The sequence below is a fragment of the Columba livia genome, chromosome 9 (assembly GCF_036013475.1).
Source record: "Columba livia isolate bColLiv1 breed racing homer chromosome 9, bColLiv1.pat.W.v2, whole genome shotgun sequence".
NCBI classification, from domain to species: domain Eukaryota; kingdom Metazoa; phylum Chordata; class Aves; order Columbiformes; family Columbidae; genus Columba; species Columba livia.
Genome location: NC_088610.1, coordinates 4,955,875 through 4,970,848, shown reverse-complemented (window position 1 = coordinate 4,970,848; position 14,974 = coordinate 4,955,875). Strand labels below are relative to the sequence as shown.

Genomic DNA, 14,974 nt, shown 5'->3' with positions numbered 1-14,974 from the left:
CGGGCCCCAAGTCTCGCTTGGCACCTTGGTGGGAGCATGATGGATGCACATGGGAAGGGGGGGGGCTGGCATTATTAACAGTCCTGGGTATTGCTCCAACAGGACTGTAAAAATTAAAGGCGTGTGGATATAAAATAATAGATAAATCTGAGCCAGCCAGAGAGTGCTGCAGCATCCCACAGGAATTGGTATCTTGAGAAGCTGGAGTATGGCAGGGGCAGGATGGACACCTGTGTGTAGATACGGGGGGTCAGGCAGTGCCTGTGCCCTCTTCCAAGTGTCGTCTCTCCACAAAAATCTCCATTGAGTGCCCTGAGGGGATGTGCAGGCAGGGCCAACCTGAGGAGATGGCGCTGCGAGACCAGCAGCCGCCCCTGAAGCCAGGCTGGAGGGAAAAGGAGTTGTTTGCAGACAGGGCTGGGGGTGCAGGGCATTTGCTCCGGGGTGCCCGCAGGCGCTGCCAAGCCCTTGCTGGTGCCAATACACCCAGGCTTGACCAGGCTGCTGTGACCCCCGGGTCCTGCCCATCCTCTGGCCCACAGCTCTGACACTGAGCAGGACGTGGGGCAGCACCCACCCCCTCAGCCCCACTCCACCCTGCTCGTCCCACGGGCCACCCCGCCGGCATCCTCATTTTCCCTGAGATTAGCGGCGGCGCGGGAGCCTCCGCGCACCGCCAGCAGGTGACAAATAAGATTTTTCCACTCTCCCGAGCACCCGGCATGGGTCTGTCATTGAAAATGCAAAGCAGCGCCGTGCCAACCTCCGCTGCCTGCCCCCTCCCTTTCACCAGTCCCTTAGTGCCAAGCATCTGGCCAGCTGAATCCCCACCATTGCTGCTGGACCCCCTCCCACTACACCCTCTGCTCGCCCTTGGCACTGCCAGCCTGCTGGGCACGGTGCCCCCATGCCCAGTGGCACAGGTTCCTGAGAGGTTTCTTAGAGGGATGCTAGTCTGGGGTGTCAAGTTGGGTGGGCAGCGTGGCCTGCGGTATCCTTTGGGTGCAGCTACATGGAAGAACAGGGTGGAGGGTGCAGGGGGGTCCTCACCATGTTGGGTATGTGCACCCCAGGGAGGGTGCCAGGCTCTGGGGTGCATAACATGGTGGGCTCACCCCAGTGTTAGGGGGCGATGGTTTGTCCCTTGTAGGAAATATTTGGCCCAGGACGTACCTGCTGGGGTGGGCATCACCGCATAAATGCCCGCCCAAGAGACTGAGTCTCCCTCCCCAGCACCCAAGAGGGGAGGGCACGCCCCGCCCCAGCTGGGGGCATCCACCCAGCACCCCCAGCCCTCACTCCTGGACCCAACTCTCCCAAACCTCTCATCGCCCCCAAACCCCTCAGTCCCCCAAACCCAAGCACCCCATTACCCGCTGTGTTGCCAGCCCAGAGCAGACACCTCCCCAGCAGCCCCCAGCCCGGCTCCCCCCCCGCGCCGCCGCGTCTCCCCTCCACTATTGTCAAAGGGTTGCCTCTGCCTCTGTCTGCAAAATTAATTCGGAGGTGGAGAGGGAGAATTATGTAAAGTGTGGTTATTCTGGAGCGGCGGGGGAAGCGCGGCTGATGGCAAAGTGCCTTTTTGTGTGTTTAATATGCATTTTTTTCCAGCGGTGCATTTTCAGGCGGGTAATTTGCTGTCTTTTCAGACCCCGATCAGTATCATTTCTCCGGCAATGACAGCTTTTATTTGCACTGAAATGAATGCTGCAAAATTTCCAAGAAATAGCGGAGGCCCCGTTGGCTGCCCACCCCCGCAGGCCGGGGCACGGGCACCTGCTGGCACCTGCCCCCCCAGCCCCCTGGCTGGGCTTTGCCTGCAGCCCCACTTGGTGGCAGTACCCAGGGTCTTGGGCACATGCGTGTGACAGTTCGCAGACCCTTGTGTTCACAGGTGTGTGTGTGTATCTCCGCTGCCCCCTCGCCCCGCCCCCCAAGCCCTGAGTGTACATCAGCGCATCACACCTAGGGGAAAGTGCCTATACACTTCGATGCATGTGCACATATAGACACCCCACTGTGCACATATACACCCCACAGCACAGAACCCTCCTTCTGAGTACACACACACTCCTAGTACATGTATAATCCCCCTTAATGCATATATGCACACTCCACACAATGCCTATGTGCCCATGCTTGTGTGCAGGGGGCCCTCACCCCCGCTTTGTATCTCCCAGACCTCAGCACAGCACCTCTGACGCAGGGCATCCACCCACCATAGGAGTTTGGGGGTGCACCCCTCTCCCCCTCAGCACAGTTCCCCTCCTGGGGAAACTGAGGCACAGAGGGGGCAGGCACACATGGGATCTCCTCTCTAGGCACTGGCAGCGATGGGTGGGAGCCTGGAGAAGACGCAGGGTTTGTGTCTGTCTGTCGGTTTGTTGGGAAGGAGGAAGAAATGCTGTTTTTGTAGGTGTGTGCTGTGTGGGCGTCGTGCACCGGAGCTGCTGTGCCAACGTGCGATGCTGTCTTTGCAGCAGGTGCGCACGCTGCGTGTGCACAGCTGGGTGTGCATGTGTGCACCCATGTCAGCCCCCGTCCGTGTCCTGGTGCGTGTGGTGGCGTGTCTGCAGGGACAGCTTGGGCACACATGTCTGTGCAATGCCATGTGGGCATCTCCGACCAGAACAGCATCCCCTCACGGGCAACACCGTGTGTGCAGCCGGGTGTGCTCCCCGGGTGTGCCCAGGTGTGTGTGGTGCTGTACCCCCCAGCCAGGGGTCCCCAGCTGCGGTGGAGCTGGTGCCTGGCACGGCCAAGGTTAACTCTGCTGGAGCCTGTGGGCACAGTGTGGGGAAGCTTTAATTTAATGAAGTGTGAGGCTTTTTATGGGCTTTTAATTACGTGGTGATAATTAACATTATAGGCCGCTGGGTCCCGCTGGTGCCCGGCTGCCCTGTGCCAGCTCCCGCCTGTTTGTAAATAAAACCCGCGGGCCACTCAGTGCCCATCCCAGGGCACCCCCCTCCTGCAGCAGGGAGCAAAGCCAGCCCCTGATCCCCCCCAGCTGGGGATTTAGACACAACCCACTGCAAAATGTGGGGAGCAACGAGGGCTCCCCTATTTTGTCCCCGCAGCCTCCTGATTTTATCCAGCCCTCCAGCTGAGCAGAGGGGCCAGCTGGCCATGCCAGGCTTGGCAAGAGCAGGCGCAGGCAGCAGTGTCACACTTGTCCCCCCACATCGGATCCCAGCCTGGCCCAGCACAGCCCCCCCGTGCTGGGGCTAATAGGAAGCGATCCATCAGGAAGCGCCCGGGCGCGCTGCCCGCCTGCCAGGCACCCGCGGTATTTATCACCCAGCACACAGGCAATTTCCTGCCCTCCCCTAATCAATAATAATGGGGGGGTGTACGGAGCAATGCCAGTTCCCCCATGTGGGTCATGATGGGTGTGAGGAGGCGGTGATGCCCATGAGACAGGACCCAGAATAAGGCCAGGGGTCCCAGAACAAGGCCAAGGGACACAGGCATCCAGGTGAGGCCACCCCCCACCCACACACATAATTTCCCCCTCCTTGGCAGGATCAGGAGCTCAGAGCCCATGGTGGGGGGCTCTACAGATTAAAACATCTGGGTGACACTCTCCCAGCAGCACTGGGGGTGCTGAGCAAGAGCTGGGGTGCTGTACCCCACAGCCATTAGGGCCAGCACCCTTCTGCTCCCCGCCCCCCCATCCTCCCACTGGGAACCCAGGCATCTGCGCTCCCCTCCCCCACCCCTTCCCATTTAATTTTTCCTAATGAAAGGCAGGGAGGATGGCGGGGAGCTGGGGCACCAAGGTCGAGGCTGCCTTTAATCAATCCCCGCTGCTGGCTGGGTGCCCGGAGGAGCCAGCGGAGGAGAGGCTGGGGGCTGCGGGAGGGGGGAAGCACGGAAAACAGGGGTGTAGGGTGCAACCAAAGGGCTCCCAGCAGTCAACAGGGGCACCAGGTGCTCGGCCCCCTCATGGGACCCTGCTATTCCCCACCGCCATCCCCAAAAAAAAAGGCACCGTGAATGCACCGCACTGCTCGGCCAGCACCAGGGCTGTGCCTGGATCCTGCCAGGGCAGCTTTAATCACCACCCAAAAAACACTCTACCCCCCTGCACACAGCCCCCAACCCCTTCCTGCCCGCTGGGGTGGGGACACCAGCACTGGGGACATCCCCGGGCTCAGGCTGCTAAAGGCACTGGGCAAAGGAGGGTGCAGGGAGCCAGGGGGAACCCGTAAGATGACCTAGAGCTGGGTGCTGGTGACGGCGCTCACCCCGTGCACCAGCACGGTGGGGCCCAGCCCGCGGGTGAGCAGCTCCAGCTGGTGCAGGTACAGCGGGTACAGGCCGGTATCAGCCGGCGGCCGCGGCAGGTAGAGGAAGCGCACGGCCGGCGCGGGGCTCTGCTCCAGGACCAGTTTGTTGGCGGCGCAGACGTACTCATCCGACACTTGGGTGGTGTTGGCTGGGAAGTTCACAACTCCTTCCTCCTCCTCCTCCTCCTCTTCCTCCAGCGGCCCCCCCGGGGGTCCCTGTCGAGTTTGCCAGTGCAGGCGGGTGACAGCATCCCAGGGCACCAGCTGGATCTGGGCCTGGATGCGTAAGTCCTTGAGGAGCTGGCGTAGCTTCTCCTCCTGGGCGTGGGGCATGGCGCCCGCCTCCACGCAGAGGAAGAGGCGCAGGCGGGCCCGGCGCCAGGCCCGCGCCATGTTGAGGACACAGGCCATCTGCAGCAGGAACAGGCTGCAGGTGTCGGCGTAGCGGGCGCTGTCGGGCCGCAGCAGGTTGACCGGCCAGACGTGTATGGTGGGCGGGGGACTGGCAGCTCGCCGCAGCTCCCAGGCCTTGTCCAGGCTCTCCAGGTCCCGGGCCAGCAGGACGTTGCGAAGCATCTTCAGGGCATCAGCCACGATGCCCACGTACTCACGGGCCGACAGCAGCTTGGGGGCAGCAGGCGCCCGCAGCGGGGGGAAGCCCAGGGGGACGTCCTCGTGGGCACTGGTGAAGGCAGGGTGCCGGGCCAGACCGTCCTGCGGTGCTGCATTGTCGTAGAAGCCCAGCACCAGGGTGTTGGGGCGCATCCCGCCTGCCAGAGAGACCACACCAGCCTGGCTGAGCAGAGGCGGAGGGCTCCACCAGCCCTCCTGGCACTGCAGGGGTCAACGAGCCACAGCTTGGCTTTGGCATTGCTCACCCTGGTGACTCCTCCAGACCCCTCAGCATTATGCACCCAGACACTCCCAAGACCCAACTTGGCTCTGGCATTGCTCACCCAATACTTCTCCAACCTCCAATTTGGCTTTGGTGTTGCCCACACCACATGCTTCCCTTGGTATTGCCCATCTAAGTGTCTTCAAGCTCCTCAATATTGCCAACGCAGGTGCCTCCAAGTCCCAACTTGGCTTCAGTATTGCTCATCACAGATGCCTCTAAGTCTCAGCTTTGGCATTGCCCACCCAGGTGCCTCCAAACCCCGTGGCACTTCTCACCCTCTCCCCCTTGGACTCTCACCCGTGCCCAGCCCAGGCACCACTCACCAAGGCCAGAGGTGAAGAGCAGCTGCCGGACTCCGTGCCGCACTGAGGGCGCCAGGGTGAGGCTGACGAAGGCCTTGACATTCAGCTTGTCCACCAAGCTCAGCCATGAATCCTGCTGGGGCTGCAGCGGGTCCGAGGGCAGCGTGTCTGGGTGGGGAGAAAGAGCAGCATCATGGGGTTGCCCTGGCGTCCCCTCAGCACCTCCCCCTGCAAAACCAGTGCCAAGCCCCATACCCACCCCAGCACCATGAAACAGAGCTGGGAGGGTGGAAGCAGGTGCTTCCAGCCAGAGATAGGAAATTATACATAAATATATAAAAAAATATCCAGGCAGCCCCATCCCCCCTCCCCAATTTCAGGCCATTAGTCACCACGGCAACGGCAAGGGGGGAGCAGAGCCCGTGCATCCGCTGGGGGTGAGGATGGGGACAGGCACGGCGCGTGCCAGGGAGCACGTGTGTGTGCAGACCAACACGCACCAGGGTGCAAATGCGCCTGAAGCATGTGGATGCACAGCAGCAGGCATGGGGCGAGGATGCACACAGGCACACGCATTTGCAAGGCTGCACCGAGCATGTGCAAAACACTCACACGTGTGCTGAGTGTGAACAAGCATTGACCTGTGCAACGGGACCGTGCTGCACAGCGGCCCAGAGGAGCCTGGGTGGTGTGTCCCACGTGTGCACGCCAGCACCGACACCTGCACACGTGGGGATGAATACTTGAGCACATACAGGTGCAAGCTCACAGCACACGTGTACAAGCATGTGTACAAGGAGGCGTGGGGAGAGACACAATCACCTACATCCCCTGTACCAAGCCAAGCCCAAGGTGCCACACACATACGCCCAAAATGCTGACATTCCCCCACTGTGCCCACCCTGCCAGCCAGTAGATGGGCAGTGGCATCACCCCAAAGACTCTGGAACCCCCTGGGCACCACAGTGAGAGGCAGAGGCCACCAGCACCAGGGCCAGTGCAGGCTCTCACCCAAGTCCTGCAGCTCAACGTGGCCCAGGACATAGAGGCCACTCTTCTTGAGGTCATTGACAAAGTCAATGAGGCGGGAGCTGCCCCGTGGGTTCTGGACCATCAGCAGCATCTGCGGGCGCCAGAACTTGACGTGGTCCTTCCGCACATCCAGCATCAGCAGGTACTTCCTCACCTGAAGGGAGGAAGAGCAACCAGTGAGGAATCCCCCTTCCTTCAATGAACCACCACGAAAACACACTGCCCAGGACAGAGCTGCCACAGGGACACTGTCTCTCCACCCCATCAGGGGACAGCAGAGAAGGACAGGGCTCACCTGGTGGAAGATGAGGGCCTGGCTGATGTAGCCCCAGGTGCTGCTGGGCGAGAGGTAGTGGAGGGCAAGGAGAAGGATGAGGAGGAAGCCCAGGCTTGCTGAGGCTGATACGGGGCTGATGAGGAACATCATGACGCAGCAGCCCGCGATGCCCAGCAGGCACGTGTGCCAGGTGAAGTATCGGAAGGTGGGCCTGGAGCAGGGAGGAAGGGACAGCCGCTACCATGCAGCCCCCACACCAGCTGTAGTGCGGGCACAGCAAGGGGGGCTGTACCAAGGTGCAAAACAGCCACTCCTAGTGAATCCCACTGTGCCAGCCCCTGACAAACAGGGGTAATGATGGTGACAGGGCTGGGGCTGCTCTGGCACACCTGCATGGCCAGGCAGTGCCGGGCAGCGCATAGCAGCACCAGCGGCCGTGGAGCCCGCTCAGCCTGGCGCAGGGAGGCAGAGGCAGGGAGGCGAGAAGCTGTTATTTTCTCTAATTGTTGTTTTTCCTGAAAGGTAATTAAAATCATTTTCCGCTGTGCTTGATGGAGACCTCAGTATGGGGAAGGAGGGGCACCAGACATGGGTGGGCAGGGGGCCCGTTGCCACCCACCCCAGCAGCCTCCCCCCCAGGCACTGCTCCTGCCCCATCCGTGCCTGGCCAAGGCAGCAGCTGGGGGGGCTAAACCCCAGCCTGGCACAGACACCGGCTCTCTCTTGGGAGTGGGGTGCCCTGGGGGGCCCTCAGACAGTGCTGCCCAGCCCTGCTCAGCCATCGCCTCTGCACCACTTGCAGCACCCCCTGTTTCGGAAGCACAGCACCCTGCACCAGGGCAGTGGGCATCACCCAGAACGGACATGAGGCTCCTCCCAGCCACTGGGCTGTGACCCCTCAGATTTGGGCAGCCCTACCAGCCCTGTGCCAGGGTACCCCATGCCCCCCACCCTGGGCTGGGGCTGCCTACCACACACATTCCTCCTTCCTGGAAGATCTTCTCCTCCTCACCACCCAGAATCCCCCTCCCTCCCCCTTCCCCATTAGTTTAATTAGCACTAATGGAAAGTGGGCTCCATCACCGCTTGGCAAGCTGCCTGGGGGATGCCGGGCAGGCACAGGCTATAAATTACCTCCAGAAAGCCTAAGGGGAGGGGGCAGGTGGTACTCGGTGGTGCTGGATTTATCTGTACCCATTCAGCAAAGCGGTGCCAGTACATGGGGACTGTGCCAGGCCAGTGCCACACTGGCACCTGGCCCCTTCTCCCTCCCCAGGGATGGAAGTGTCTTTGCTCTCTCTAATGTCCAGGAGAGGGCTGCTCAGCATCTCTGCCCCGCGGAGGGGCGGCAGTAACAGGGATGGCAGGGGAACTGCAGACAGACAGACAGACAGATGGGTGCCAGCCCAGAGGGCAGCCTCCCTTCCCTGTGCCAGTGGGGTACCTGAAGTTGGGGGCCGATGCCCACTCCAGTGCCAGGCAGGCCAGGTTGACGGTGGCGTAAACCAGAAGGAAGAAGGTGGTCACGACCCCTGCAATGGTGTTGAGCTTTCCGGAGAAGAGCACCAGCTACAGAGAACATGGAGAGGGAACAAGGTAAACGCACACCCAGGGGTGGCAATCCCAGAACGTGCCTGAGCCAGCCCTGCCAAGCCCAGGTCACACCATGGTGGCGTGCCAGGAAACGGTACAGGTAGTGCCACGCAGCCATGAACCCCTGCACCTTGCTGTGATTTATCCTTCCTTTATGGGCTCAAGAAGGGAAGGGCACAGCTGCAGCTGGACACCCAGGGTAAGGGGGGTCCCCAGGGGCATGGGGACATGCCAAGCTCCACAACATCCAGCCCAGGTGCCAACCCACCTTCACATGGCAGGGCTGCGGAAGAAGCATCGCTGGCAAACTCACCTGCACCACCAGCCAGGAGAGAATCACCGCCATCACCGGGTTCCCGCTAGCAGACGTCTTCTTGGCCAGCGCCAGCGCCCGGCCTGTGGGCAGAGGGGGGAGGTTGGGCTGGGGCACCCCCGCAGGCACCAACAGGCTCGACCACCAGCTAGGAGTCCTGTCCCCACCCTGTGTGCTGGGGCACGGACAAACGCCAGGGCACACAGGTGAGACAAGTGGGCACAGGCCAACCCATAAAACATCAGTCTCACACCAGGAAGGGGGCTCCCGGTGCCAGGGCTGGTTCCCAGGAGGGACAGCCTGCCAGGTGGGCACTCACCAAAGAGATCATCCCGGGCCAAGGCGTAGAGGATGCGGGACGCCCCGATGAGGTTGCTCATGGCTGCAGACAGGGTGGCAGCGTAGATGCCCACTGTGACCAGGGGCGGGAAGATACTGATGTCACGCAGGAAGCCATAGTCTTTCTGTAGGAGGGTCCTGAAGAGGAACAAGGACATGCTGGCACATGCCTTACTTGTGCCCACGTGCCCTGGCACAGCCAGGCACCAATAGCACCAGTGAGGGGACAGGCGGCTGTACCTGTCACAGGTGGCACACATGAGGAAAGCCAGCAGGTTGTAGACGAGGTAGGTGAAGAGCACGGCGGAGATAGTGCCTCGTGGGATGGAGTAGCTTGGGCGCTTCAGGTCGCCTGCGAGCAGGACCAGGCAGCATTAGTGCCCACGGGCACAGCACCCCTCTGCTCTCCTCCGGCCTCAGCTCCCGCTCCTGGTGCCACAAAGCCCAGCTCCCCCTGCCTGTACCTGACATGTTGGAGCCTGCCATGATGCCAGTGCAGCCATTGAACATCACCGCGAAGACAGAGCTGAAACTCATCATCTGCCCGGTGGTGTAGTCCACCCCGTACCCACCTGCAGGGCACACAGGCACAGGCTGTGATGGGGTATGTGACACCCTCTCCTCAGTGTCCCCATACCCAAACCACAGAGGAAATCATGCCATGGGACCTGTTTTGTGCCCACAAGCTCCCCACAACCTTCAGCAAGCTCCTGCCAATGTGGAGGTGACAGAGTCACCCTGACGCAGTTGCCACGCTGGATATGGTGGGCAGGGTGGGGAGAGCCGCTCCTCACCGCCCAGGTTGTTTCGCAGGGTGGTGAGCGAGAAGCCAGTAAAGGAGCCATTATCAGTCTCGGAGCCGTTGATGTACGGCAGATGGATGGGCACCCCGAGGGGCCGTGTGGCGAAGAAGCTGACGAGGATGGTGCCCAGCACACCCACGACGATGAGGAAGATGAGGAAGGTGGCCTTGGCGTAGATGGAGGCACCCACCAGGCACACAAGGAGGCAGAGAGCCAGCAGCACGGTGCCGTAGAGCAGCTCGTACCAGTAGCTCTGGGGCAGGACGTGGACACCTGTGCCCACTTTTTGCCCTGGGCAAAGAAAAGCCAGAATCAGTGGGGCTCAGAGAGGGCAGCACTGGGAGCCCAGAGCCACCAGCATTGTGCCAGGCACGACACACACCAAATCACCTGCCAGAGGGCTGGGTGAGCTGTGCTGGCTATGCTGGGCATGGTGCTCAGCACACCTAGCAGGGCACTAGAACTACTCGTGTAAGGGACACCCTTGTCCTCTGCTACCACACGGAGCGGTACTCACCAGGCGGGATCCCAAAGCTGTCCACCACTGCCTCCACCAGCCCCAGCACGTAGAGGGCACTGCCACACACATTGGCCAGGAAAAACATGATCCCGATGCTGCCCCCAAACTCTGGGCCCAGGGCACGGCTGATCATGTCTTGCTCAAGTCAAGGGAAGATGTCAGCAGCCCAAACCACCATCAGGTGACCCCAGCCCTTCTTCTCAGGCCAAGGGGCTCCCAGCCCCAGCATGGCACCCTGAGGCCACCGGGCAGTCACCCGATTTTGGCCCATGTGCCCTGCGGCAGCAACACCCACAGCAAAGGATACAGTAGGCTCCTCCAGCATCCAGGGCCCCGTTGGTGGCAATGGCACACACAGACAGCACCGTCATGCCGATGATGAAGTACGCCACCGCAAACATGGCCAGGGCTTGGTACAACCCGGCATGGCCCACCACAAACCCTGACAAGCATTGGGGAGAGGCCGGCATGCCTGTTAGCTGAGCACAGACCACCCCCCAGACACGGTCTACAGGCACAGCCACCACCCAGAGCTCGTCCCCACCAAGGCAGGTGGGCTGCTCCCGTCCCCCTGCTCAAAGCTCCCCCCACCACGGGTAGCGACACCCCCACCCCATGGTATTGCCACCTCTCACCTGCAGCAGCACCCAGGGCCAGCCCAGCTGGTGCCTCCCACCTCAAGGTATCTCCATCCTCCTGCCGTGCCGGCATCAGGCCCAGGCACACCCTGGGCACAGGCAGCTCAGAGGCGCACACCCAAAAAGCAAACAAACAGGGCAGGGGCCCTGCTGCCCACCAAGCCCTGGGGCACTGCTGGGGGGTGGTGCTGGGACTCCATGCCCTGCTGGCACCCTCAGTCGTCAGGGGGTCTCGTGTACCCCACTTGAGGCACCAGGAGCTGACGGGCTCCCCGTGGGGTTTGCATTGCAGCCCTGCTCACCCACTGCAAAGCAGGAAGCAAAAGCAGTGCTGGGGCATCCGCACCAGCCGGGGCACCGCTCCCTGTTCCCCCCAGGACAGGGCACCCAGCGCCCCCCAGGCAGGCACAGGGCACCCAGAGCCTCCCACAGCCCTGCCCAGGGTGACGGGCAGCGTGCCCAGCCAGCAGCACCACGGGCAGGAAGGGGCCGCCTGCGGCTGCGGGGAGATACCCGATCTCAGCCACAAGCCAGGCCGCAGCCATGCCCGGGGGCAGCGAGGGAGGTGCCAGGGCACCACTGGGGCACGGGCATGGCAAGGAGGCTTTGGGGAGACCCGCTGGGTTTGGGGGCACCCCCTGTGATCTGTGGAGGGCTGGAGGGTGCCTGAGTGCCAAAAGCTGGGAAGGGCAAGGGGGGAGGAAATGAAGGGTTGTCCCAAAAGTAGTGTGAGGGTAAGCAGGAGAGCTGCTCATTCTGGAGATCTGGGGGGTGTTTTAGGTGTGGGGGACGCAGGGGGCTGATGGGGGAAGCCACGGCCCCCCGCCACAGTGGGATGGTTCCTCTTCCCAGCAGTTCCCCTCCCCCTCTGCCCCACACTTCCCTTCCAGCCCCGTGGCCCCTTGGGGTAACCCTGGTACCTGCTGGGGGATAGGGCTGGTGTTTGGGGGTGCAGAGCCTGTGAGAGGACCCCAAGCAGGAGGGTGGGAAGCAGGTGAGTGATGTCAGGCCAGAGCTGTGCCCCCAGCCCACAGGTCGAGGGGTCTCTTGGCTGGGGGAAGGAGCTCATGGCCTCCACCGGAGCCTCCCGGCCCCCCGGGCACACAGCCAACTCCCGCCCTGTGCTTTCCGTGGGCGGAAAGTGAAAGAAGAAAATCCTTCCCTGTTCCCGGACCCAGGCGGATGCTGCCTGCCCTGGGCCGCTGCCTGGTCCAGGACGGGACAGGGCATCTCCCCCTCCCAGGGCCCCCCAAAGGCCCAACACCCCGCCCGATTCGTGATCAGCCTGCCCCTCTAGTTCTCCCAGATTGTCCAGAAACAGACTCATAACCCAAATGGGGAGCAGATTGGGATCAAATCTGTGCCCTCTGAATAGCAAGAGGGGTGCAGTTGGGTGCCTGACGGGGAACACGGGGTCCCGCGCTGGGGACACCATGTGGGAACTGTGAGGGAACTGCGGTGCTGGAGACTAGTCCTGGGAGATGCCTGGGAAGCAGTGGGGTCCCAGCAGTGGGGGATGGGGGAGACATGAGGGCACTGCGATCCCATTTAGGGAAGGCACTGAGAAGGCACAGGGGTCCTGTCCCAGGGATACTGGGGCTTCAGAGTGGGGCGCGTTACTGAGGATACTGAAGTCCCTAACTGCATTCCCATCCTGCAGGTACAGCAGGAGCCCTGGGGCCCCAAGGTGGAGGGGTCAGGAGGGGACACACAGCACTGAGGGACATCTGAGAGGGCACTGGGACTCCAGACTGGGGGACCTGGCGAGAACACTGGGAAGGCACCAAGGCCTCAGGCTGGGGTGAGCACTGGAGCGGAGCACTGGGACTCCAAAGTGGCAGGGTCGGGAGAGGACACTGGGAACCCAGACTGGGGGAGCTCAGGGAGGAGCACTGGGACGACAAACTGAGAGGTCGGGGAGGGGAGCACCGGGGCTTCAGCCTGAAGGGCTCGGGGTGCGCACAGGAGCTCCAGACGCTGGGGGCTCCGGATGCGGGGAGGCCTCGGGAGAACACAGGAGTGCCGAGCAGGGCTGGTGAGTCCCTGGGGTCCCCGGGCCGCGGCCGGGAAGGGGGACGGAGACGCCCCGGAGGGCAGCAGCACTCACCGAGGCGCAGGAAGAGGACGACGCTGAACATGGAGAGCAGCGTGGGCACCACTACGCCCAGGAAGGTGGGCAGCTTGCGGGGGGCGGCGGCGGCGGCCCGGCCGCGGGCGCGCTCCCGGCCCCGCTCCTCCTCGACCGAGCCGCCGCACAGGCGGTACGTGAGCAAGGCGCTTCGCTCCGAGCTCGCCATGGCCCGGCATGACCCCAGCCCCCGCCGGCCCCAAAACGCGCCCGGTCCTGGCCCCGGCCCCGGCGGCCCCGCCCGCCGACCCGGGCCCGACCCGCCGTGCCCCGCCCACAGTCCCGCCCCTCGAACCTGACCACGCCCACGGGCCTCGGATAGGCCACGCCTCAATCTAACGGATAGGCCACGCCCAACCCCGTGTGCAGGCCCCACCCCCTCGCCCGCCCAACCATGTAGGCCACGCCCCATCTTACCAACTAGCCCCGCCTCCTTGTTGGCTCCGCCCACAGCCCACCGCCCGTACCCGACCCTTCTCAAGGCCCGAATGTACTCCCATAGTGGTCCCTCCCCACCTGCCTCATCCGTTCCAGATGTGTCCCACTCCAACACCCCCACAGTGCCCTCAGCCCCCGCGTCACCCGAATCCCCCCAAGCCCCGGTCCTCCCGGGGTCTCCTCACTCCTGGTACCTGGCATTGACCCCCCCCATCCCGAAACTCACCCCACTCCTCCCGGCACCCCTAAACCGGCCTCCGTGCCGCTGCATCGCCGCACACCCCCTGCTCCGACCCCCCCTAACGGCGGGAGTCACCCCGTAGCCAGCACCCCGATACTGACCCCGGCAGCCCCAGCCTGCCTCCCGGGACCCCGGTACTGCCCCCGCCCTGGTGCCCGTTCCCAGCGCTCCCCCGCCGGTGCCGGCCGGGCTCGGCTGCCCGCGCCAATTACCGGACAATCGAGGCCCCTGGGGGCGCCGTCCCTCCCTCCCTCCCCGCCGCCGGGGCTGGGATCTGCCCGGGCCCCGGGGTCCCACTGTCGCCGCCGCCCGGTGCGGCCGAGCGCCTCGCCAATTAGGCTAATGGGGTTGGCACTGGCACCGAGGGCGGCGGGGGGGGCGGGCCGGTGGGGCCAGGAGCGAACCCCACGCCGGCCTTGAGTGCCCGCGTGGGCGCTGGCTGCGGTCAGCAGAACGGTTGACCCCCACGGCGGGAGCCCGTGCCACGAGTGGGGGGGATCAGTGCAGAGACTCCGGGGCGGAGCGCAGGACCGCTCCCGCGATGGGATGGCGCTGCCCCCCTACCCGTCCCCGCTGTCTCCCGTGGCGCAGCGTGCCCCCGCGGTGTCCCCGCGGCCGAGGTGGGAGCCCGGCGGGGCCGAAGCTTTCATCTGCGACGGGCCTGTCGCCGTGCCAGCCGCGGGCAGCGCCGCGCCTTTGATGTGCCACTGAAGCGGCATTGTCCGCGCCCCGCTGGCGCAATTAGGGCCTGGGGGGGTCCGGGCGGGGGAGAGCGGCACGGCCGGGGCTGCGGGCATGGAGGCGCCCCGGCCCCTAACGGGTACTGGCATAGTGGCATGGGAACCCCTAAATGGGGATGGGGACACGGGCACCTCCTGCAGCTAATTGGGACAGATAGGGGATTGTGAACACCCCCTAAGAAGGAGACAGATGACGCTATGGGCACCCCCTGTACCCCAAAGGATGTGGGGCCACGAGTACTCCCTGACTACCCAGATGAGCATGGGGACATGGACACCCCCCTGCCCCTAACAAGGACAGAGGTGTGGGCATGGGCACCCACACCTGCCCTCTTACAGTGAGAGAAATGAGGACATGGGCACCCCTCGGATGGACATGGGGACCCAGGCATCCCCTGCCCCCTAACGGGGACAGAGATG

The 14,974-nt window shown here is 63.4% G+C and overlaps 1 protein-coding gene across 3 annotated transcripts; it reads right to left on the bottom strand.

Moving 5' to 3' along the window:
- Positions 1 to 3,768: 3,768 nt before the first annotated feature.
- SLC12A9 (solute carrier family 12 member 9) lies at positions 3,769 to 13,393 on the bottom strand. Of its 3 annotated transcripts, none has more exons than XM_005513281.3 (13): positions 13,115 to 13,393; positions 10,677 to 10,811; positions 10,367 to 10,504; positions 9,841 to 10,140; positions 9,511 to 9,618; positions 9,287 to 9,398; positions 9,027 to 9,184; positions 8,708 to 8,790; positions 8,246 to 8,370; positions 6,820 to 7,012; positions 6,504 to 6,678; positions 5,514 to 5,660; positions 3,769 to 5,062 (listed from the first exon to the last, which is right to left on the bottom strand). In XM_005513281.3, exons 1-13 carry the CDS (start codon positions 13,302 to 13,304, stop codon positions 4,221 to 4,223), a joined length of 2,706 nt encoding a protein of 901 aa, XP_005513338.2. In that variant the 5' UTR covers positions 13,305 to 13,393; the 3' UTR covers positions 3,769 to 4,220. The 3 variants fall into 3 exon arrangements, with proteins under 3 accessions (XP_005513338.2, XP_064929605.1, XP_064929606.1); XM_065073533.1 differs by lacking the exon at positions 13,115 to 13,393 and adding an exon at positions 11,005 to 12,645; XM_065073534.1 differs by lacking the exon at positions 13,115 to 13,393 and having other exon boundaries at positions 10,363 to 10,504; positions 10,677 to 10,869.
- Positions 13,394 to 14,974: the final 1,581 nt, after the last annotated feature.

What these genes read in the sequence shown, in the direction of transcription:
- SLC12A9 (XM_005513281.3), bottom strand. Translation starts at nt 13,304, where the DNA reads ATGGCGAGCTCGGAGCGAAGCGCCTTGCTCACGTACCGCCTGTGCGGC. An exon ending in CGTCCTCTTCCTGCGCCTCG is followed by an intron (nt 10,812 to 13,114) that starts GTGAGTGCTGCT and finishes AATGCTTGTCAG; the next exon opens with GGTTTGTGGTGGGCCATGCC. An exon ending in GGATGCTGGAGGAGCCTACT is followed by an intron (nt 10,505 to 10,676) that starts GTATCCTTTGCT and finishes GACTTGAGCAAG; the next exon opens with ACATGATCAGCCGTGCCCTG.